This window comes from Aethalodelphis obliquidens, unplaced genomic scaffold (assembly GCF_003676395.1).
Source record: "Aethalodelphis obliquidens isolate GAN/ISIS:26980383/991018 unplaced genomic scaffold, ASM367639v1 scaffold43, whole genome shotgun sequence".
In the NCBI taxonomy this organism is placed as follows: Eukaryota; Metazoa; Chordata; class Mammalia; order Artiodactyla; family Delphinidae; genus Aethalodelphis; species Aethalodelphis obliquidens.
This window is the reverse complement of record NW_020837987.1, coordinates 5103239-5127372: the sequence shown is the minus strand read 5'-3', so window position 1 is coordinate 5127372 and position 24134 is coordinate 5103239. Positions and strand designations below refer to the sequence as shown.

The following is a 24134-nucleotide window of genomic DNA, read 5'->3' as shown; positions in this document are numbered from 1 at the left end:
TCCTGTTATAAGTAGCCACCTTTATTAACTCCTTGAAACCTTATAAAGCGGTTCTCAAAGGGGGGTCCCTGGAGCATCAGCGTCACCTGGGAACTTGTTGGAAGTGCAGGAGCTCAGCAGACTCGCCCCAGACGTGCTGAGTCGGAAACTGAGGGTGGGGTCCGGCATTCTGCTTTTTAAAGAGCCCTCCGGGAGAACGACTCACTTCTGACAACCCTGGGAGACGGGTGCTATTCTTTCTTTTGCAGCACGGCATGCAGGATCTCAGTTCCCTGACCAGGGATCAAACCCACACCCCCTGCAGTGGAGGCGCAGAGTCCTGACCACTGGGCCGCCAGGGAAGTCCCCAACAGGTACTATTCTTATGCTCACTGTACAGAAGAAGAAGCCGAAGCTCAGAGAGGTTGACCTGCTCCAGGTGACAGGCCCACTAAGTATCAGAGGGAGGACTGAACCAAACCACCAGCCACCAGGCTGTCCTCACAGCCCCCGCACTGCAGCCTGATGGTGCAAAGCTTGTGAAAGATGCTCAGGAATTCCAGGTCGCGTCAGTGACTGTGGCCCCAGAAAAGGGATGGTAACGCCCCTCCTACCACCGCGGGATCTGAGTGCAACAGAAGGCCCCCACCCACTCCCAGGGCCCCGCAGGCACAACCACAGCCATTTCCAACCCTTTATTGGGGCGCTGTCAGCCCCAAATAAATATAATACATTAAACCCAGAGCTGAGGGAATCGTGCACCCCGGGAGGTGCCCCCCATAACCCCAGCCGAGCACAATAAGTTAGTGGGGGGCCTGCCGAAGGCCGGGCCGGTGCCCTGGCGGGGCAGGCGATGGCAGCTGGACTCACACGCTGGTCTAAAGTGCATCTCGGTTCTGTGGTCCCCATGTCTGCGTGGCCCCTGGCCGGGCCACTGGGAGGGGTGGGCGGGAGGTTCCCGGCGCTCACACCGAGCCAGCAGTGGCCACCGAGCCTCTGTGTCCATCTGTCCATTTGGGGAGATGGCCGAGTGGCCAGATATCCTCAGGAAAAGCTGTCGTCGGACCGTGGCTGGGAGTCGAAGGGAGGGTCTGAGATGGTGATGCCTTGATGCAGCTTCTCCAGCGAGAACTTCATCTGGGGGAAGAGGTGGGCAGGGTGGGGGATGAGTGCTGGGAGGGGCGATGCATCCCCCAACATGCCGCAGCTGAGGAACTGGGGAAGGTCCAGAGAGGCCAAGGTCAGCCTGTGCCTCTGCACCCCAGCCATTCTGCACCCAGTTTTACTTCTCATAGGCAGCAGGTGGAAGGGGCCCAGGTGGCCTGGGTTCAAGTCCTGGCTCTGCTACTTACTGGGTAACCTTGGGCAAGTCCCTTAACCGTCCCAGGTCCCTCAGCTGAAACGTGGGTCAGTAACATACCTGCTTCACAGGATTAATTCAGGGATCTGACGGGTGGACGCCTAGGACCTGGCACACAGGAGGTGCTGGGTACACGTTAGCTATTCTTACTCCCTGCCGTGCGACCTTGGGAATGCCTCTACCTCAACGTTCCTGTCTATTAGATGGGGGGTAACAAGAGCACCCCCCTCGGAGGCTGGCCATGAGAAACAAATCAGTTGGTCATTTTAGCTCTTAGAACAGCCCGGCTCAATTGGTGTCTGCTGTTAGTATTAATTTGTGCAGTCAATCCCATGCCCTTGGCAGTTTGAGAGAGGAAAATCAGAATTGAACTGAGGATGGGAAGGCCCTGACCTCGCTCTCTCTGAGCGACGGGACCCCAGCCTCAATGATCCCTCTCCCCTGTCCTGCACAGCCCTTTCCTGCGTGAGCATCTCCCTCTGAGCATGATTTCAGGGTGCAACGAGGCCCCTAAAGGTGAGCCTCAGCATTCCAGTCCATGGTGACCAGGAATGATTTTCACCATCACTGGCACCCAGCCAACGCCAGATGCTCCCCAGCGCCCGGCATCTGTGCTGACGCCTCCCCCCACCACATTTACTGAGCACTTGCTTTGCGGGATCTCACTAACAACAGTGAATGCAGGTGAGGTGTTTGCATGAGCTGGGCCCTACTCAGATGCTAACTCCTTTAATCCTCACAGCAGCCTTTGAGGTAACATCCATTATCATCCCGTTTACCAGAGGAGGAAGCCAAGGCCCCAGTGGTGAAGTCACCTGCACGAGGTCACGGGTCAGAATTTGAACCTGGCCGTCTGAACCGATGCTGCCAGCGAATTACAGTGGTTGTCTGGGGCAACCCCTTCTGGAGATGAGATCCCAATAACCTTCGGAGAACCTCTTTCCCACCCTCACGTGACCCCTTAGTCACCTCATAGGCGGGGAGGGGTTCAGTGACCAAGCCTTATCCCTGGCCACTATGACTGGTTCAGGGATGGGAATGTGACCTTTGGATGTTACCCTGGAACTGTAGGTACCGTATTGGTCATCCTAGGATGCACCAAACAAAGGCAACCCTGGGGGTGGGCAGAGTCAAGACCTGGTAAGAGAGACTGATTCTTACTACTATTGAGTGGCTGGATCGAGCCATGCCTGAAGTCAGACATCCCTGGACTTTTTTCCCAGGATGAGAACCAGTAAGTTCTTTCTTCCATCCCACTGATTTTTCCAGCAACCCTGGGAGGTAGGGACTATGAATGGCTTTCTCATGTAACAGAGAAGGAAAGCGAGGCCCAGATGCACACGCCGCATCTTGGGATATGAATGCAGGATCCCGCAGCCCAGAGCCGCACCTCATCCAGGAGCTCCACAGAAGCCCGCAGGATCTGCCTCCACTTGTGCACCTCGACGCTGTGGAACTGCTTCTGCAGGGCCAGGATCTCCGCCCACTCCGTGGCCGTCTGGGGGAACTTGCTGTGGGGGATACAGGGCCTGAGTGGGAGCTGGGCCTCCCCCGACCTCCCCAAGCTCCCAGCTCCCTGGGGCTACCCACTCACCCCTTGGCCAGGGCCAGACTGTGCCAGGACTCGAAAGTGTGGGCTGTCCTCTCCAGGGACCAGAGGCGGTAAAAGAGGAGGACGTTGAGGGCAATGAGGACGATGAGGCTGGGGGAGGGGTCAGAGGTCAGAGGTCAGGATACCAACGTTCCCACAAGTGGGGGGTCACCCACGTGACCACACCTTGAAGGGGTGCCATGATTAGCCCTCTTTTCAGAGGAGGAAACTAAGACTCAGACAGGGTGAGTGCCACGCCTAAGGTCACACAGTCCATAAGCAGCAGAGTCGGGGTTCAAACCCAGGCCTGTCTGATGCCCGAGCCCTCAACTGCTACTCCAGGCCACCTCGCTGGGGGAGCTGGGGGCACGGAGTGAGGACAAGGGGCTGAAGCTGAGGGTGAGACACAGGTGAGGGGAGGTCAGGACGCAGGACCCTACCTCACACAGATCCTGAGGAGGCACAGAGGGGGAGACAAAGAGATGAGAGCCGCCCAGCCGGTCCCGGCCACCCCCCGACCCCGGCAGCCCTGAGCTGAGCGCACCGCTCAGCACCTCACTGGACTGCTGTTATTGGCAAACTGAGGCCCAGAGAGGCTGAACGTGTGGCCGATCTCTCACTGCCCAGGGTCTGCGGGGAGCATGGATCTCATCTCCATTTCCTCAGAGCGCCGTGCCCCTAGCCCCAGCCTCTGTGCATGTCACTCTCCCCGCCTAATCCCCGTGGGGTCTCAGCTCAGAGTCCTCTGCTTTCCTGGGAAGCCTTCCCTGACGGCCTACCTGTCCAGCCTGGAGGAAGCCTTCACTGGCCTCCGAAGGCTTCCCTGTCCCCTCCGCCCATGTTTCCTCCATCACCACCCCATCCCTCTGGTCTGGTGCCAGGTCTGTCTCCCCCCAGTAGCTGGTCGCTACTGTGTCCCTCGCATCACACAGCTCAGGGCTGGGCACAGAAAACCTGAATGAAGTGTGACATTGCTCCTTTTGCATACCTCTCCTGGTTCACCCAATTCCGGCTCCCTCAGGGGCCTGCTCCTCCAGCCCTGGGGGCGCGGTCAGGCCCCTCTGACCCCCGCCAGAGCCCCGAGGCTTCCCTCTCCCTGCAGGGATGACCTCGCCATGGCAGACTGAGCAGTACACCATGGGAGGAGCCCTGCTGGGCGCATCTCAAACGTCACCTCCTTTAATCCTTGCTATGGGGTGAGGAGCCCGTGCTCTCACGTAAGCAGAGACCCAGAGAGGCCAAGCACTTGCCCAAGCTCACACAGCCAGGGTGCAGATCCAGGCCTGTCTGACCCCCAAGCCCGGCCCCCTTACTCACACAATGCTGATGAGAAACAGGGCGCTGGGGATGCCTGCCCCGGGGCCCTGGTCCACGGACGGTTCTGCGAAGCGGGAGCTGAGGGAACCTGCGGGGGAGCAACTCGGAGTCAGACAGACTCATCCCCACCCAGACCCCCAGCTCCTCCCCCGCCCCCCCGACCCCAGGCCTGACGGAACCCACCTGAGGGGTGCATGCCAACCCGGGCGCAGGGGTCGGGGTCCGGGTGCTGCGGCCCGTCACCGTGGCCCCTCCAGCTCAGGGGCCGCTTCCGCCTGCGCAGGCCGGACAGCAGCCCGCGTGCATCCTTCCCGCCTTCCTCCAGAGACAGCTTCTCGGCCTTGGCGAGCTCTCGCTCTGCAGACACGAGAGAGGACCCTGCACGTCTGCACCCGACCCGGCCCCGACCCCGTCTGTGGCCCTGGCCGGACCCCGGTCCCCTACCCAGGTGGTGGAAGTACTCTTCGATGCCGCTCCACGAGTTCTTCTCGATGAGCGACTTCACAAGGCTCCAGGGCTGCTTCCGATAGCGGATCTCGGAGGACACGCTGGGGTCGGGAAAGGGGCGAGGGGGTCAGGCTCTGACTCCAGCCTTGCTGTCCCATTCCCGGGGGCAGCCTTCCCTCCCCTGATTCAGAGAGGACCCCTTGTCACCCACAGACAAAACAGACACCCCCCCAAGGGTTCCCTGTGATCCCCACTCACCACCCCACTCGGCCCGCAGCCCCTTCTCTGTCCACACCCACTACCCGGGCAGGTCTCCCGCCTTCGGCGCTGCCCCAGCACTGCCCACCCAGACTGCCATCCTAGCCTACACCTCACCCTCGAACCCCTTCCATCTTGCTGCTGCGTCCAACTCCACACGGGCTTCTGAGAGACATCCCAGCAAGTCCCAAGCTGAGCTCCAATCTTCCCCCAAACCTGCCCCTCCCCACCTTCCCCTCCCGGTCAAGGGCGGCTCCATCCTTCTCGTGGCTCAGGCCAAACACCTCGGGGTGTTCCTGACTTCTGCTCGCCTGCCACGGTGGCAACCACCATTCTGCAGCTGACTTGGGGTGGGGAGACTGGGGCAGGGGCCCTGCGACCATCAGGGGTCAGGTGGAGGGGCCGGGCCACTGCTCACCGGAGGCGGGCCTTGTTCCGGGCAAGGCCCAGGATGCAGTAGCGGTGGGCAGTGTAGAAGTAGTCTTGGTAAGGGATGCCCTGCGTCAGCACCTCTGAGTCCACCACACACCCGCCTGCCTGCGGGCCGTGCCGGAACAGCGTCTGCGGGGCCAGGGGAGGAACAGGGAGTCAGCGCCATGCCCCCCACCCTGGCCCCCGGCCACCCCACCCGCTGGCCACCCTGCCTGGCACACCTGTGTCTCCACCACAGAGGCGCTCTTGGGCCCCAGCGGGTTGCTGATGGGAATGGTGTAGGTCAGCACTCGGCGCTGGCGGCACTCGCTGTCCCCGCTCCAGGGGCTCAAGGTCACGTCTGGAGGATGGAGGGGCAGAATGAAGACACCACTCTCCAGTCCTTTGCCCACAGGCTGTAGGAGACTCAGCCTTTCTGGAAGGTTCCAGTTCTCTGGGGACTTGCCCCCAAACCTGCGCCTCCTCCCTGCCCCCACCCCGGTGTCTGCCCCGTCTTCCCTCTGGACGCCCAAAACTTCAGACGTTGATGATCCTCAGAGCTGGGACCGCTCTCGTGCCTACACTTCTCAGCCCTCCTGGGCCACCTCCTCTACTCCTGCAGCCCCAGTCTCCTCTCCTTACCAGTCCTGGCTTCTCCCCTGAGCCTCAGACCTAGGGTCCTGCCACCTCTTGAACACCTTCCCCTGGAAGTCCCCAGGGCCCCTCACACCCACTGGCCTCCGCATCTCTTCAAACACATCCCTCCTCGCCCCACTGTCCTCCAGGCTTCCTGCAGAGCCCTGAGCCTCGTCCTGGACACTCCCTCCCTGTCTATTCACTGACCGCCTGAGCACTGTCCTAGTTCAGCCCATCCTTGCCTGTCCAGGGCCCCTCTTCAGCCTCCCCCTGAGCTCCTGGCCTCCGTCTCTACCCCTGGTCCAGCGGTAGCTTCTTAAAGCCAAGCCTGACCCTGTCCCTTATCTGTCTACAACACTCCATGGCTCCCTAGTACTGCCAGACAGAGTCTGAGCTCCTCAGTCTGATGTGCCAGTCTCTCCAGGATATAAGCATAGTTTTGGGGGACTCGAGTGCCCCCAACACAAGACATAGTCTTACTCATTCTGCAGGGGATTCTATGTGGTTCATTTTCATCAATACAGAAAAAAGAAACAGAGAAAACTACCATCTGAGTAGGCCCTCCCCAACTTGAATCTCTTTTGCAGCCTCCTGAGCTCCCTGCTAGTCCCCTGGTCAGCCCTTCTGCCTCTGCTCGTGCTGTGGCTTCCCCTCTCCACACCTGGCCACAGGGGCCCAGCCTCAGGGGGCTTCTCCCAGTGCCAGCCTCCAGCCTCAGGATCTTTGCAGGTACCCTGCTGGTCTCCTGGACTCCTCTCTCCCACCTCCTCCACTTTCCCTAAGAAAGTTCCTCCTTCAGGCCTTCGTTTCAACGCCACATCCTTCCAGCAGCCTTTCCTAACACCCCCCAGACCACAGCCACCTCTCTGACATACACACTTATCTGCCTGAGTATCTGTTTACTGCTGTTCTCACTAGATTCTGGAGTTCATCTGTCCTGGTCTCTGCACAGGCCTGACAGAGCGCTCATTAACTCGTATTTATTAAATGCTTACTGTCTGCTACTGTTCTAGGCACTTGTCTAGTATTAACTCATTTAGTTCTCCTGATACCCTGACAAGGCAGCTAACTAGTATCACCCGCATCACACAGAAGAAACCGAGGCACAGAGAGGGTCCGCACCTGGCCCAAGGCCACTCAGCTGGTAAGAGGCGGAGCCCCTCTGGCCTCACAGATGCTGCTTTTAACTCCCCAGCCTGCCACACCTGCTCTGCACAGCGGTGCCTGCCCGTCTCCTGGTCTGCCCCTCCTCACCCCCTCCCGTGTACCTTGGTCACCTCGGCCCCTGACCTGTGAACTTGCACTGCTGCAAGAAGCCCTGCAGGAAGGGCGAGTCTGAGAAGAGCATCTGCTGGAGCCGCTCGGCACCCACGTGGAAGACGGAGTTGATGAGGAGACGACCGGAGAGGTCGGGAAGGAGGGCCGCCAGGTCGGCTGGGCGACAGAGAAGGACAGGGGATGAGGCTGCCTGCGTTCCTCAGTTTCCCTCTGAGTGACCGCTCCTCCCCACTCCCAGGCCTTGTGGGGTGCCTGGGCAGCCCCGTCCTCCTGGACCAGAGCGGACACAGACACGGAGCTACTCAGCCCCCTCCACCACAGGATGGCTTGAGGGTGGGCGTGTGCCCCAAGCCCAGACAATCAGAGCTACCACCATGGGTTCAAGGCAGAGCACACACCTAGGCTCACGCACCTGCAGTCCCAGTGATGACAGGGGTGGGCCTGCCCGTTAGCCTGAGCTTTCGGCCCCAGTGATTGGTTCAGGGGTGGGTGGATGGGGGTGTGTGTGTGTCCCAAGCCAGGCCATCAGCCACAGTGAGGGGCTCAGGGGTGGGCTTGCTCTCCAGTCAGAGCCAACCCTAGAGCTTTTGGTGCAGCCACTGGGAGAACCATGCTTTCTCTCTGCTAGGCTTGTCTGGGGCAGGACTGGGGCTCTTTCTGCCACAAGAGTAGAAGCTATCTGAGAATAAAGTTGGCACAGAGAAAATGGAAATGATGATGACGATGATGATATAATAACAGCCAACACTTACTGACTGGCCCAAACACTTTACCTGTATTAAGACATTTAATTCTCTCAATGACAACACTATGAAGTGGGTAGTGTTATTGCTAACCCCAGGTAAGGAAAATTTTTAGATGAGGAAAATGAGGCTCAGAGAGGTTGAATAATTTGCCCAAGTCACACAGCTAGGAAGCAGCGCGGCCAGGATGTGAGCCCCAGCCATCTGGCTTCAGCGCCTATACTCCTATCCACCCTGCTAAGCCGCCTGCAAGCAGAGCTAAATACAGACAGATTTCTAACAACACCATTTAAACGCCTTATCTTATCTGCCTACTCCGTGGACTTTTCAGTCCCACGAGCCAGCGAATCCCTCGGTGCAGCCCCTGTGAGTGAGGTTTGTACCCAAAGCAAACGAATTGGCCACCTGCCTCACCTTCCTCCCCCGTGGATGAGGAGGAGTTACTCGTGTCTGTCAACAGCTCCTCACTGGGCAGCAGATCCAAGGGGCCCAGGGAGGCGGGCCCGTCAGGGGGGGCGGGCTCTGAGCTCGCGGGTTCGGCCACCGGGGTCACTGTCTGGCTGGAGGAGGCGTCTGGCTGGCTGTCTGTCTGCTCCTCCTTGTCTTCCTCTGCCTGCAGAGAAAAGTTTAATCCAGCCTTGCCCCAGCCTAAGGGCCCCTTGTGTACCCACATCCACCAGAAGGCTTCGAGACTGTAGGAGAACCAGTGCCGGGGAGGTCATGTGTAGCTCTTCGCTGAGCTACGGGGGGCCCTGGGGCCACCCAGACGAGGACTCCTCTCAGCCTCTCAGCCAGGCCTGTCCTGGATGCCTGGGCCATGAGCTTTCTTATGCCTGTCCTGTCCATGCCTTATCTGTTTGTATCCGACCTCATCCAGCCAGCCAGCCCTCTATCGGCTCTTCTGTCTCTCCCGCTTCCCATCTATCTACCTGCCCCATCTTTGCCTGTCTCTCTCTTTCCCTACCTGTGCCTAGTCTCCTTGCCCATCTTCCCAGCTCCATCCCATCCCTCCATCCATCCCCTCACTTACCCCTCCATCTACCTCTTCTCTGTCCATTCCCCCCCTGTCCCCCCTCAATCTGTCAGTCTGTCCCTCTCTCTCCCCGGCACCACCCAGCACCCTCCTCGCTTCTCCACGCGCCCGCTCACCCCATGGTCTGCGTCACTGCTGGCCCGGGAAAGGCTGGGGGTGATGCGGCCACGGCGCGAACCTGCCGGACTTGGCTCCTGGCTGTGGTCAGCTGCCCCTGAGGAGGTGATGTCGCTCAGGGCGATTACATCTCCCACTTCCTTGGGGCTCCTACAGAGAAAGAGAGGGAGTAAGACCGCTGCATCTTCGAGACATCCACACACCCTCCTGGTCTCCCAGACTTTGTACCCCCGCCTCAGTCCACCCAGGACTCCAGGAGCTCTGCTCGCAGCCCCTGCTGCCTCCTCCCGACCCCCGGAACCAGCCTCCAGCTACCGACTCACCCTAGACCATTCAGCTGCAAGGGGCAGACATAGTCTTCATCCTCGCTGGTGAGGCCCAGCTCTGAGCCGTAGCACTGATGCACCAGGTGCCAGAGCTCTCGGGGACTCAGCGTCTGGGCAGGCAGGACGTTAGGTTGGCCTCCACCCTATCAGGGCCAGAGTCCTTCCACCTGCGCCCACCAGCCCTCAGCCTCAGCAGTTCCCCTGGTGTCCACAAGGGGGAGCATGACCTCCCATCCCAGACCTCTCCCAATCGCACTCCGCACCCCATCGCATAGGAGCCAGCGTGCTCAGGAATTCTCCCTTAGGTCCTCACAATACTTCCACAGCTACAGGTTAAAGTTCCCAGTTTTAAAGAGAATATGAGGCCCAGGGTGGAGAACTCGTGCTTGAGGTCAACTCTGGGGTTCAAACCCAGCCAGACTCCAGAGCCAATGCTCCCACCTGCCATGCTGTCCTGCCCCCAACTACTTTCCCAGGTGTCCTCAGAAGCTACCCATGGCTGGAGTGGCTGGATGACGCTGATGAGATCTAACAGTAATAACAGTAGCAGTACCAGCAGCTGACATCCGCTGAGTTGTTACCATGTGCCAGGCACTCTTCTAACCCTTTAGGCATGCGAACTCAACAAGTCTTCAAAACCATTCTGTAAAGTAGGCGCTAATGTTGTCATCATTTTAAGATAATGACGCTGAGCCACAGAGGTGGGTGATGTCATCCAATTAGGAAGTGACTGTGTTGAGATGTGATCCCAGGGGGCTGGGGTAGCCCTGGAGCTAACCACTGGACTGCACTGCCTCCCACAAGCTGACATTTCCAAGCTCTATTCTAGGCCCAGCTCCGGTGCTGTGAAGGAGGGACGGTCTGCATCTGACCAATGGGGTTCGGTGACTCGCACTCGGTGACGGAGCTGAACCCCATCCCCAACAGTCTGGCTGCCCTTGTCCTCCCTGGAGACTTTGACACTGCACTGTCCCTCCCTCGGGCTCCTGCTCCAGTGCTCTCGCCCCTGAGGATGGCCATAGCTGGAGCTGCCCCTGAAGACAGGAAGTGAGTTCAGCCCTGCTGGAGGAGTGGGTTGGGGCCTTCTGAGGTGCTACAAGCCAGCAGTAGCAGCCACTGTGTGATGCCTACCTGACATCTATCCACCATCCCTTCCTGCCAGCAGAACTCTGATTTGTTTGGGGTGAAAATCTTCCCCAGCCCCAGGGAATTATAACTCGCTTATATCAACTCATTTTTCCTTTGCCACATACCCAGCTTCCTGTGCAACCAAGGGTGATCATGTGACCAAGTCTCAGCCAAAGAAATACAAGGAAAAGTCTGCTAAAGGAGGCTTTCCCTTCCTGATCAAGGAATGCCCACTTTCCATCCATCCCTTTCTTCTTTCATGTTTGGGACACTTAACTGAGGGCATGACATCTGGAGCTGTAGCAGCCACCTGCAACCATGAGGCAACAAGCATGTGGACAAAACATCAATATGCAGAAGGACGATGGTGTGGAATAATGGACAAGAGCTTGGGTCCTGGATGACATAGGGAGCCCTCAAATCTACCCCGGATTGCCTGCCTCCAGACCTCTTGTTACATGGGCATCAGTGTGATTAAGTGGACTCCAGAGCCTGACTGTAATGGGTCAGAATCCCAGCTCTGCCACAGAAAGCATATGTGCCCATGGGCAAGGCTTTCCCTCTGTGCTTCACTGGTGAAATAAAGATACTAACCACACTGCCTTGAAGGGTGGCTGTGATGATTAAATAAGTTAATTCATGGAGAGCTCAGAACAGTCCCTTGCACCCAATAGCTCTGTTAAGTGTTAGCTATTATTATTATCATCTGAAGTAATTCAGTGTCTGTCTGTTTAAACCATTGTCTGGTTGGGTTTGCAGCTACTTGCAGCTGAATGCATGCCACATAAACTCATGCAACCACAGTGGGCATTCCAGGAGAGCCCACTCAGGGCTGGCCCATAATAGACTATCAGAATGTGAGAAGTAAATGTCTGAAATCCCTTACTCAAAATCTTTGGGGTAAGACTTGATTCAAAAGTAAGAAATTTGGGGATTTAAGAAAGATAATACACTGCCTATACAATAATACAGCACTAAAAATACCTATATTATATTTAGGATCCAGTAAGTACAGTGTATACCAGAGGTTCTCAAAGCGTGGTCCAAGGATTTCTGGGCATCCCCCGGACGCTTTTAGGGACTCCATGAGGGCAAAATCATTTTCATAAGTATGGTAAGTGTTACTAGTAGTAGATCACTTGCCTTTTTCACTTTTATTCTCTCATGAGTGTACAGTGGAGTTTTCCAGAGACTATGTGACCTTATCATTGTTCTGGTGGCTAATGTAATGTGTGTTTGTGTATCTTGTGTTTAAAAATCTCCCAGTTTCAGGACTTCCCTGGTGGTCCAGTGGTTAAGACTCTGTGCTTCCACTGCAGGGGGGCGCGGGTTCGATCCCTGGTTGGGGAACTAAGATGCCACATGCCACGCAGCGAGGCCAAGAAATTAAAGAAATAAAAAACACACTGAAAAACTTACTCTCTGTGGGAGGCCTTCCCACTGACCCACTGCACCACTACCTCTCCCAAACCTGCCCTTCTTCTGTTCCTTTCTCAAACTCTGAACACTTTAAAAAATTTTCTCCCAGTTTCAATTTCTAATACAGTATATATTGATAGATATACTCTACTTAAACAGAAGCCCTTTGGAGTCTATAATTATTTTAAAGAGTGCAAAGGATTCCTGAAACTACAGAGTTTGAGAATCACTGGTATGTTCTGTACTGGATACTGTAATATTATACTGAGTCACAACTATATTTAAGATTTACCCCAGTCATTCACATTATTATTTTTTGGTCCTCAAACATATGAAAAGTCCCATTAGTTGAGATAAATACAGACCTGTGTTATACAAGAAGCACACGTGGTGTTTTAAGTTTAATTAAAACTGAAATTAAATTAAAAATGCAGATCCTCAGTCACACTAGCCACGTTTCAAGAGTTCAACAGGCAAGTGTGGCCAGTGGCTACCATACCGACAGCACAGCACAAAACTCTGTTAGACAGTGCTGATAGGGACTGTAAACCATGTCAGCTCAAGTCAGGTTTTGCTTTACCAAAAACCTCCCCATCTTGTCAGGTTTTGCTTTACCAAAAACCTCCCCATCTTCGGAGCATTTTTGATTTGCAGGTGTTGACTAAGCGGTTGTGAGTATGCATTTCTCATGGGCAGGGTGTGGCACCGGAGGCTGTGGCGGCCCCCTGTGGGGGCCTATGGAAGAGCTGCAGGCACATTGGGTCTGGTGCCCATGGAGAAGAGCTGGAGGGGTCCTCCAGTTCCCCGAGTCCTGGCATCTCTGGCTCCATGGTCCCCCCACTCCAGCCGTCCCCCTAGCCCCCCTGCCCAGGATTCGCCCAGGCCCACCTTTTCAAGCAGTGCGTTCTGCCAGAGGCGGAAGATGAGGAGGAAGCAGCGATCTCGGGCCCCAAAGGAAGTGAAGAAATGCTGCAGAAGAGAGAGGTGTGTGAGCCCTGGGGGAGAGACAAGGCTGGAGGGAGGAGGGAGCTCCACCCGCTGCACCCTGTTCCCGGCTCTCCACGCTGATGTATGTAATCATTCATCCCTTCCCTCATTCCACAGAATATCTGTCCTGTGCCCAGCCCAGCACTGGATGACCCTGGAATCACCACGATGTGGAGATGGCCCCCGGCCCCGGCCCCAGGGCTCACAGTCCAGAGCTCACAGCCCAAACTGGCTGGGCTGCTTGGGGGAAGCCCAAGGCACATTCCCAGTCTCCTATGCCCACAGTGGGTGGCCAACGGATCCCCTTTTGGCCAAGAAAACACAAAGGGAAGTCTGCTTGAAGTCTTCCCGCCCCATTTCCTTCTCCAGTCCCGTCTGGGCCACTGGTGTGAGGCAGCCCTCTTGGATGGACCCTGAGGCAACAATCATGATACATGGAGCATCAGGGAAGGCTTCCCGGTGGAGGAGGCCTCTGAGCTGATAGAATTTTTCTGTTAATACTATCCCTGAACAGCTGTGTCAGGGGACAGACTGCAGGGCCTGAGCCAGGAGCAGGTGCAGGAGTCCGGGTCAGAGACTACAGGAGCCCATGCTGGGGCCGGGAGAATAAAGAGAAAGGGAAGATGAGAGAAGCTGGGTGCTGAGTCAACAGGGCTCTGGGTGGTGGGGAGGAGAGAGGAGCTGGTGAAGATCGGGGACCCCGGGGCTCCCGTCTGCTCTCGCTAACCTTCTCATTCTCCGTGCAGATCTGGATGGCGTTGGGGATCAACTTGGCCGTCTTTTCCTTCTTCAGACACGTCACTTCCTTCAACTGGATGGAAATCTGAGGACAAAAGACAAGTCAGAAGGGGCCAGGGCCCTGCCCGCCCTGGGGCCCCTCCTCGTCCCAGGCCGGTCGGCTCACTGTCGTCTCCCAGCGGAAGATGTTGCTGTAGAAGCAGATCCAGTTCTCGGAGAGATAGAGGCGGCCCTGGAGGAGGATCTCGCGCTGCAAGGCACAGGAGTAATCTGAGGCGGCCGAGGGAGAGACGGGCAGACACCCGAGTCACACGGCTGTCCTGGCCGCTGGGCCGGCACATGCGGCAGGGTCAGGAGGGCAGAGCCGGGAGCCCCGGGTCTGGCTGGCAGGGACTCACCCACAATGAGGCGTTCGGCTTCAGGGAGCTTGCTGAACAGTTTACGGAAGTCCTCATTCCGCTGCTTGTACGTGGGGCTCAGCATCTGGGGGAAGTTTGGGAGGTGAGAACCGGGACAGGGGGCCGCACCCCTAATTCTGTCCCCCAAAGCTCCCAGCACCCCTCAGTCTCCTCAGCCTGGGAGGAGCCTCTCTGAGGCTTCAGTGTCTAGCTCACCTCTGGCTCCTACTGCCTGTTAACACAAGAGTAACCATAACGAGAGCCATTTACTGATTGCTACCTAAGCCAGGTCCTGTACCACGTACCCACCAGTATCACTGACTCGCAGTGAATGTTCCCTTCAGTCTAGTAAGGTCAGAACTGTTTCTCAAGGAGAGAGAAACCCAGAGAGGTTAAGCAACTCACTCAAGGTCACAGAGCATGTTAAGTAGCAGCATAGGATGTGACCCCCAGGTCTGCTGACCCCAGCACCCACTCTGTGACTACTGCAGCCAGGGGCCCCCTGGTTCAGCACCTGTCCCCCTCCCTCTCATCCTTCCAGCAAGGCCCCCTGCCCCGATACTTACACTGTACCAGCTCTGCATCTTCTGGAAGAGAAAGGAACGGAGTCAGAATGAGCCTCGGGATGCCCCTGCCCTCCCCCCCATCGCTCCCCCCACCCCACCTGGGCTTGCAGCAACTGACCTTGCTGTTGCGGATGAAGTTCCGGCTGCCCAGGCTCTGGGTGCCGGGTGCCCCAGGCACCCCACCCTTCTCTGAGGAGCTATCTGACCCCTTCTCCACCATGGTACCCGGTTCCGGCTCAGGTGGGGGTCGGCTTGGCGGCAAGAGCTGAAGCCGCTTACGGAGAGATGGGGAGCTGCTTGGCGTGCTCCGGCCAGAGTGCGGGGTGGTGCTGGGGGAACAGGAAGAGGGGCATTGTGGGGAAAAACAGTCTGGGGTGGGGGGACAGGCCGGCGTGGAGGGGACAGGCCAGCGTGGGGGGGGGCCCACCCATCAGCCCATTGATCCCCACCTACCCACCCTGCTCCACTTCCTAGCCATGTGACCCAGAGCAGGCCCCCTAGCTCCCCAGGCCTCGGTCAGTTCATCTGTAATCCAAGGGTGAGAAATGCATGTCCTCTTCTAGTTGTCTGGAGGGTTAAACAAATCGGTACATGTAAAGGGCTTCTAACAGAGCCTGGCACATAGTGAGCTCTCAGTAATGCCTGCCGGGCTTAAAATTAACTTATTAATTCATTCATACAATAAATATTTATTGAACAACCACCTTCCACTCAGTGGCTTGAGCTAAAAACCTAAGCATCTTCTTCTTTCCTACTCACCCCTCATTTTTACTCTATTAGCAAGTCCCACATGGTCCAGCTCTAAAATCTCTCTCCATTATTTCTATTTGGCCCACCTCCCCCGGCTGCAGCGGCCTGGCCCAGCCTCCATGCTCCCCGCTCCTGGACATCGCAGTAGCCTCCTCGCTGCTCAGGTCAGGGACCTCCTGGCTTAGTCCTCTCCCCCTGCATTCGACTCCAGGTGAAGGCAAGGTCCTTACCGCCTCTGCTCAGGGGCCAGTTCTCCAAGATACCTCCTCTCGCCCCTCCATGTAAACCACATCCCCTCTCCCGCGCCCCCTCCCTCTTCTCTCTCCCCCACGCGTTTCAAATCCTCCCACACCAGGAGGTGCACTTCACAGGGGAAGGGGGTTTTGTTCCCAGCTGCACCCCATTGCCTAGAATGAGGCCTGGCGCACAGCAGGTGCTCCGCAAGCTTTTGCCCCTGTAGACTGAATGAGTGATTGACCCCCCCCCGCGCCCCCCACCCTCCAAACTTGGATTCCACCAAGTGTACCACTGGCCCAACCCTCCGCAGGCTGAGGCTGCTGCAGATCTCAGCTGGACCACTTCCCTGTGACCTTGGGCAAGTGCCTGAACCTTTCTGTGCCTCAGTTTCTTCTTGAGCATAATGGGGATAACAGCGGTATCCACCTCCCGGGTTGTCCGGAGGACATACATACACAGAGCCCACCACCTGGAAGGTGCTCAGGCTGAGTAGGGACTGTCAGGCTGAGATAGAACACGCAGCCCTGCCGCCACCCAGAGCACTTGCTGCCGAGGTGCCACGCTGAGCCCTGCACAAACACCTCAGCCTGGTATTTGGAGCCCAAACGGACGCCAGCCCCAGTCAGTCACCCCTAAGTGCACATGGAGCACCCGCCCTGCACCGGGCACTGGGGACACAGAAGTGGGCAAGACAGACCCAACAGCTGCCCGCAGGGACCTGACATTCTGATGGGGGAACAGAGACGATCAGTAAGAGATCATGTAAATAAGGATGATGATCTCAGACACTGGTCAGTGCTGTGAGGCAGCGCTGCGCACAGGGGCAGCGCCAGCAGTGCCTGGAAGCTGTCAGAAATGCAGCCTGGAACCTACCGCAGACCTCCTGAATCAGGAAGTGTGGGTGGGGCCCAGGAGACTCTAATGCATGTTCAAGTTTGAGGACCACGGAGATAAGGAGGGCTAAGTGGGTTGGTGTGCAGGGACCACTTGAGCTGAGCCCAAAAGACAAGGAGCAGATCTGGCAAAGGGCCGGGGAAGACTGTTTTAGGGGCAGGAACGGTGAGTTCCGGCACAGGACTGAGTTTGGCAGGTCTGAGGAGGAGCGAGGTGGCCAGCGGGGCTGGGGAAGGAGGACAGGAGGCCACAGGCCCACCTGCAGGCCCTCTGGGCCCTGAGCAGGTGTTCGGGCTTCACCCTGACGGCCCTGGTGAGTTCGGGAAGGGTTTAAAGGAGGGGTGACCACATTCCTCCCCTGCCTCATCTTCCTGCCTCTCTAGCCCGAAATGCAGACCTCTCCTCCACCTATCCTACTCTCCTGCAGCCTCAGGTCTAGGGAAGGCGCCTGCAGACAAGTCCGACACACACAGACAGGGCCCAGCCTGCGCCCCCAGATCTCGCTCCTTGGCAGGACAAAGAGGAAGTGCTCAAGCCTGACAGCCCGGAGGCTGCCCAACCAGGCAGGCTGCAGCAGAGGGAAGGGAGGAGCCCGACACGGTGACATGGCTCAGGGACTTGGAAGAGAATGGGGTTTTGTCACTGCAGACACCTCACCTCCGGTTTCCCGGGCCTAAAGAGGCCAACAGCTCCCTCCGGTCAGAGAGGGGCAGAGGCCTACACAGGTGTGCACAAAAGGGAACCTCGACGTGGCTCACACACAGCCACTGTCACAGGCAAACTGCAGTTCCCCACAGTTGTAAGAAGTCTCCCCTACCCCTCACCCCCCATACACCCTGCAGTAGTATCACAGGTATACTACAGTCACACACAAAGCCACAGAGTCTCAGCACAGTCACACACAAGGACGCCACAGCCACACACAAAGTCCCAGAAGTTACACACACACGCGCGTGCATGCATGCACAACACACACGCAGCTGCAGAGGGTCACAGAAACGGAAAACCATGCAAAGTCCCAGGTACATTCACACATACGGGCACGAGAAAGTTTCAGAGGAGACTTGAAAGCAAGTAGCATTCCCACAGTTACAGAGAGAGCCACACAGTGAAAGAAGAGTCACAGGGGACCCCAGCTAACACGTGCACAACCCAGGTAAATTAAGTCCCGGGTCAGCTCAGCTCTCCTGGCATTCCCCACCTGGAGGGGAAGCCAGAGCAAAGATCTGCTCTTACGTGGCAAGGGATGGACATGTCAGCTGCTGTCGCTGACTGACAAGAGAGCCCTGACACTGACACAGCCATGAAGGACTTGGGAAAAATGCAGCCCCGGGAGGTCGTGGACACATCTCGACAACACAGTGGCCAGGTACTGAAATCATGCATGGGACATGCTTTATAAACTGTAACAGCGGAACAGCATCAGTTACGATTATTGCTCCGGAGAGTCAAGGGTACAGCCAAGGTCTCAGGAGGGAGGGTCTCAGGCTCACTGTGAGCCACAAGGGGTCTCTCTCTCACTCACACAAAGCCCCAGAGGGTCCCAGCTGCTCACATGGAAGCCCAGGCACGTACAACAATGTCATGAAGCGACACACACAGGAACTTTCACACAAAGATGGAACCAGAAATAGATAAAAAGGTACAACCTCAGAGCGTTTCAGTCATACTCAACGACCCCAGACACACAATAATGTCACACATGGACACACACAGGTGACTTACATTTGCACACAGAGCTAACAGGTTCAGAGGCAAATTATAAGCACACAGAGGCAAAGGGTCATAGCAGCAAACAAAGAGCCCCTGACACATGCACACACACACACTACAAAGTCACAACTGAACACACAGGCAGCTTACAGTGACACTTGGAACCACAGATGGTATCCCAGATAAATTCACACACACACGCACACAGCCAAGGAGGATCACAGCTGCCTGCACACTAGGAGACTTAGACACATGTACACACTCCAAAGTCACAATCAGACATGCATAGGTCTGACGGGATGAGATACATTACACACACACAACCACGGAAGGTCACAGCCACACACACAAAGCCCCAGACCCACACTACAGTCACAATCAGACACACGCAGGGAGCTTACAGAAACACATGGAGCCACAGATGGAATTCGAGGTAAATCACACACACACGGAGCCAAAGAGGATCACAGCTGCCTGCACACTAGGAACACAAACACGCATACACACTTCCAAGACACCTACAATGCAAAGTCTAAAATACTCTGGGCCCAGACAGAGAGTAGGTCAACTCCGTGCCCACGACCCCAGAGGATCTCACGCACGCGGTCGGCCGGCCAGCCACGCAACAGCCCCCATCCGAGCAGCCCCGGGCCCAGCAACAGATCACAACGGCGGGAGGGGGCCCAGACCCGGAGAGGCTGCTCCCGGGCTTGCCCCGGGCTCCGGGACCTGGGGGCCCGGCCGGAGGGGGCTCGTCTGCGTCCTGCCTCGACCGCAGGCCCGAAGACCTGGGTCAGCCTCGCGCACACCCCTCGCCTCCCAGGCAGAGGCGAAGGAGGCCCGGGCGCTCCCGGAAGGCCGGGTCCCCCAGCCAAAGCCCCGCCAAGCCAACGAACCGGCCCCGGGGGCCTCCCCGCCGTCAGGGCCCATCCCCGAGCACACCCATGGGCCCCCAACGCCTCCCTCCCCTCCCCCTGGCCGGCCCCCGGTGCACAAGCTCCCGGACCTCGGCCGCTGCCGCGCCACCCCTAGCCGAGCCCGCGGAGCCCCCTCCCCCCCGACCTCCTCCCGAACCTCCCCCGCCCCCGCCGCGGTCCTCACTCGAACATGGATGCGGAGCGGTGGGCGCGCCCAGCCGCAGGGCAGGGCCGGGCCCGGCTGAGCGTCCCCGCTGGGCAGCCGCCTCGCTTTCTTCGGCCGCCGCCCGCACCCGACCCCGCCGCCCGCAGCCCGCCGCCCGCACAAAAGGCCGGGGCCGCGGGAGGCAGCCGCAGCGTCAGCTCCCCCTTCCTGCCCCCGCCCCGTCGCGTCACAGCACCGCCCCCCGCCCGCGGGAGGGAGGGGGGAGGGGAGGGACCGGCCGAGGCGGGGAGGGGCGGCGGGGCCTAGATGGAGAGAGTCAGATACCTGGAGGGAGAAAGGGGCCGCAGGGAGGCGGGAGAGCAGGAGGTGAGAGCGAGAGGGAGACCCACGGGGGGCTGGCCAAGGCGAGGGAGGGACGGCGGGGACAGAGCGAGGCCACTGGGAGAGAGACGCGAGAGGGAGAATTAGAGAGGGAGGGACGGGGCGCTGGGGCAAGAAGAGCGAGACAGAGATGGAGAGGGGCGGCTGGGACGCCAGAGCACAGAGAGAGCAAGAGAAACAGACAGAGGCTCTAAGGAGAGAGACAGAGAAGTGGACCGGGGAGGGGGAAAGACAGGAGAAGAACACAGACTTGATTAAAACACGACACCGCCATGGCAGCTAGAGGCTTGGGCACAGGCCCGACCCGCTCCCCTGGTAGCGGGAAAGGGGTCCTCGGCTCCAGTGAGGACCCAGGCTGGGGGCTCTCGGCACCCCCCACACACACCCGGGGCGGAACCTGAGAGGTGGGGTGGAGCTGGGGGTGGGATGGAGATTCGGGGAAACGGAGGGGTTGCGGCTGTGGGTACGCAGCTGGCGGGAAGCGGGTGGGGCCCTAGGCCGCCTCCCTCTCCGCATCTCTGAACCCCCGCTGTCGGCCCCCGGAGGGCCCAGCACCTTGGTTTCTGGGGACCCCTCTTGGTCCCAGCCCGCGTCAGCCAGCCCGAGTTAGAATCCAGCCTCCCTGGCGCTTATCTGACTTAAAGCAAGGCACCTAGTCCTGGGGATCCCACTAACTCTGTGGTCAGGACTTTCCCACAGGACAGTGGGGGGTGGGGGTGGAGGGACTGCCCTTTTACAGAAGGGGAAGCCTGGCCTCAAAGATGGGAAGTGCCTCGCCGAGGTCACTGTTGTTGGACGCAACCCTCCCGTGACGCCATAACCTGCGCCTGTCTCTGCAGCGGCTGCCTGCGTTATCAGCTGCCTGAGTCTGCCGGTGTCCTGGACCCCTTGTCCGAGAACACAGACATGGGAGTCCCACCTCGCAGCTCCTGGCCACGGGCGCCCCAGCACAGAGACTTGCTCCCCGCTCCTCTAGGACAGGCTGTTCCTGGCTGTTGAAAAAAACTCCATTCCCATGGCTCTCCCACCCTACACCCCCTCCCTCCAAAAAAACCCACTGTCTTCTCCATTTTGGTGGATGGTAGGCCCCAAACTTCAGCTTTTCTTGACCCTCTCTTTCCCTCACACGCACATCCAGTCTCTCAGCAGACCCTGTGGGCTCCACCCACAAAGTCTATCCAGAATCTAAACTCGGCTCCTCCACTGACCCCACCCAGGCCCAGCCTCCATCCTCCCTCCTGGACCATCACACAGCCTCCTCCCTGGTCTCCCTGCTCCCATCCCGCCCCTACAGTCTGCTCCCCACGCACAGCCAGAGGGAGCCTGTGAACTGGTGTCAGGTCAGGGCCCTCGGGGCTTGGAGCCCTCCTGGAGCCCCACCTCTCAGTCCCGCTGAAAGCAAAGTCCTCCCCTTGTTGCCTAAGACTCCAGTCTTACTTCTCCTCTGGCTCCCCCTTGCTCACAGCCTCTAGCTACCCAGCCTCCCTGCTGTTCCTCTAACTCCCCAGACACATTCCTAACCCCAGGCCTTTGCACTTGCTTTGCCTCTGCAGGGAAACTCTTCCCCCCTTCTTCCCGTGACTGCCTCTCAAGGTCAGATCTCAGGGTCAGATCTCAGCCAGGCCTTCCCTCCACCACCTCCCTTTGTCTCACTGTTCTCTTTCTTTGTATTTCTCTTTGCCTGTTTCTTCTTTTGAAATACTTTAAAATTTTTAATTAGGGAATATTTATTTCAAACAGGAAAAATGCAAGAGTCATCCTGGTCCCTACCAAGCATATATGACATCAATAGATGTGGACATTTTGCCATTTTTGCTTCAGATCCTTTTTCTTTAAGAAATAAATGATTACAGTTACAGTTACCAACTCCCCATCCCTCGTTTTTCTGTTCCTGCCCCCCAAGGTACCCCCTGCCCTGAAGTTGGTGTGTGTTCTTTCTGTACATTTTTTTATCCTTTTTCTGCATCAAGATGCATCCACTAACAATATATCCTATTAGTCAATGTCTTCTAAAAAGATACACAATTAGGCTCCTACTGTATCATTTTGCAACCGTCATTGTTTCTGAGACTTCTCCACGTTGATACACAGAGCCCTACTTCATAAACTTTAACTCTTATCGAATGTTCATTGTTGGAAGAAACCACAATGGACATTTCTATTCAAGGCCAATGTAGTTCTTTCCTCTTTCCTCCTATAGCCTTGAACCTCCCTGTTCCTGTCTCCTTGTGCCAGAGGTAGTGTTTCTATGCAGAAGTTTTGTTTAAACTTTTTTTTTTCCCCAAGAGTTTCAGCAGGAAATACCTTTTACATTGGTTTCCAAGTACACACTTAAAAATACGGTCAGCCCTCTGTATCTGCAAATTCCACATCTGTGGATTCAACCAATCAAGGGTCGAAAAAAAAATTTTTTTAATTCCAGGAGGGGTACACTTGAAACTAACACAACATTGTAAATTAACTACACTTCAATTTTTTTAAATTGGTACGTAATATATTAGTTTCAGGTGTACAAAATAATAATTTAATATTTGTATAAAAATTGGGGGGCTGGGGAGGGATAAATTAGGAGTTGGGATTAATACTATATATAAAATAGATAAACAGCAAAGACCTACTGTATACCGCAGGGAACAATATTCAATATCTTGTAATAACCTGTAATGGAAAAGAATCTGAAAAAGAATAGATATATGTGTGTATGTATAACTGAATCACATTGCTGTACACCTAAAACTAACACAACATTGTAAATCAACTATACTTCAATAAAAAAAAAAAAATTCCAGGAAACAAAACTTGAATTTGCCGCCTGGCAACTATTTACACAGTATTTGCAACCATTTACATAGCATTTACACTGCATTAGGCTTTATAAGTAATCAAGAGGTAATTTAAAGTATACAGGAGAATGTGAGTAGGTAATATGCAAATACTACACCATTTTATATAAGAGATTTTTTTGTTTGTTTGTTTTTTGCGGTACGCGGCCCTCTCACTGTTGTGGCCTCTCCCGTTGCGGAGCACAGGCTCCGGACGCGCAGGCTCAGCGGCCATGGCTCACGGGCCCAGCCGCTCCGCGGCATGTGGGATCCTCCCGGACCGGGGCACGAACCCGTGTCCCCTGCATCGGCAGGCGGACTCTCAACCACTGCGCCACCAGGGAAGCCCTATATAAGAGATTTAAGCATCTGCAAAGTTTGGTATCTGCAGGGGTCTTGGAATACCCCCATGGATACCAGGGACAGCTGTATATGTAATGTCACAAAATTTGTAGGAAGCCACACTTGTTCACTGCCTCATACAGTGTGTTATTTTCTTTTTCTTTTTTTTTTAACACTGTTATTTTCGATTCTCTCCTGATTCTATTTGGGGAAAAGTGTTGATTGCTGTGTAGCAGCCCTTAAATGGGTCATGACCCACAGTTTGAAAAACACCAGGCGGGTCAAAAGAGAATGTTCGCCTCTGGTCTTAGTAAGCAGTGCTCAGCTGAGCTCAGTTGGTTATCCCAACACATATTCCCAGCTGCAATTTTCATCTGCATCTATTCCACAGCTTCCAGTCAGGCCCCTGTGGGGCTAAGGCCACATTCTAACTGACCTTCACCACCCCACCTGGAGTGCCAGCCACAGGGAACCCACCCTGTGGGTCCTGAGAGAGAGAGCCCCTTTCCCATCCCACCACCCAGGTCTGACCTGTCCTGGGGCAAAGTCTCCGGGTCTGGGGTCCTCGGCAGCTGCAGGCGCTGGGGAGGTGGGGTGCAGGGGGGTGACTCCCCATCGCTGGCTGGCGTTATCTGAATGGAGGGCACCTCTGGGAGCCTCCAGGGCTTAGAGGCCAGGCCCTGGGCCCTGCCACCCTGTGGCTGCTGGCTCTGCCACTTGGCTGGGGGGACAGGTGAGTCCTGGGCACCGCCGTCCTGGGTCAGCAGGGGTGCGCAAGGCAGCAGGGGCAGGAACTCAGCCATGGGGAGAGTTTTGCCTGCCCAGTTGGGGGTCTTGGTCTCTGGGGGAGAAAGAAGAGGTGAAGAGGTGAAGGGGAGAGTTCCCATGCAAACCCTGCCCCACCCCTCCCCCTGCTGCCCCTCCCCCTCCCCTGCTGCCCCTCCCCCCTCCCGCTGCTGCTCCTCCTAGAGGAGGGCTGAGCTTGAGCTTCAGAGCACAGTGTGGGGGTCAGAGAGGTCTGGGTGGGATTCCCACCTCTGCCAACATCCTCCTTTTCGACCCTGAATCTCAGGTTCCTCTCTGGAAACTGGAGATCCAGATAGCGACATCCTAGGGTGACCGGGCAGTGTCAGGGAGCTCTGACAAGTGTAGGGCCCAGCCCAGGGCCCGGACCACAATA

At 56.8% G+C, this 24134-nt stretch overlaps 1 protein-coding gene across 5 annotated transcripts; it reads right to left on the bottom strand.

Moving 5' to 3' along the window:
* Nucleotides 1-658: 658 nt before the first annotated feature.
* GRAMD1A (GRAM domain containing 1A) lies at nt 659-19570 on the bottom strand. 5 transcript variants are annotated; one of them, XM_027078872.1, is made up of 20 exons: nt 19428-19568; nt 15186-15299; nt 14851-15061; nt 14733-14753; nt 14167-14251; nt 13935-14038; nt 13758-13853; nt 12932-13012; nt 9494-9606; nt 9170-9320; nt 8435-8633; nt 7290-7433; nt 5606-5724; nt 5371-5513; nt 4692-4795; nt 4431-4604; nt 4248-4335; nt 2934-3041; nt 2730-2850; nt 660-1116 (listed from the first exon to the last, which is right to left on the bottom strand). In XM_027078872.1, exons 3-20 carry the CDS (start codon nt 14950-14952, stop codon nt 1024-1026), a joined length of 2046 nt encoding a protein of 681 aa, XP_026934673.1. In that variant the 5' UTR covers nt 14953-15061; nt 15186-15299; nt 19428-19568; the 3' UTR covers nt 660-1023. The 5 variants fall into 5 exon arrangements, with proteins under 5 accessions (XP_026934672.1, XP_026934673.1, XP_026934674.1 ...); XM_027078873.1 differs by having other exon boundaries at nt 15190-15299; XM_027078870.1 differs by lacking the exon at nt 15186-15299.
* Nucleotides 19571-24134: the final 4564 nt, after the last annotated feature.

What these genes read in the sequence shown, in the direction of transcription:
- GRAMD1A (XM_027078870.1), bottom strand. An exon ending in GCAGTGACGCAGACCATGGG is followed by an intron (nt 8,634 to 9,169) that starts GTGAGCGGGCGC and finishes TTTTCTCTGCAG; the next exon opens with GCAGAGGAAGACAAGGAGGA. An exon ending in CGGAACAAGGCCCGCCTCCG is followed by an intron (nt 4,796 to 5,370) that starts GTGAGCAGTGGC and finishes TCCCGACCCCAG; the next exon opens with CGTGTCCTCCGAGATCCGCT.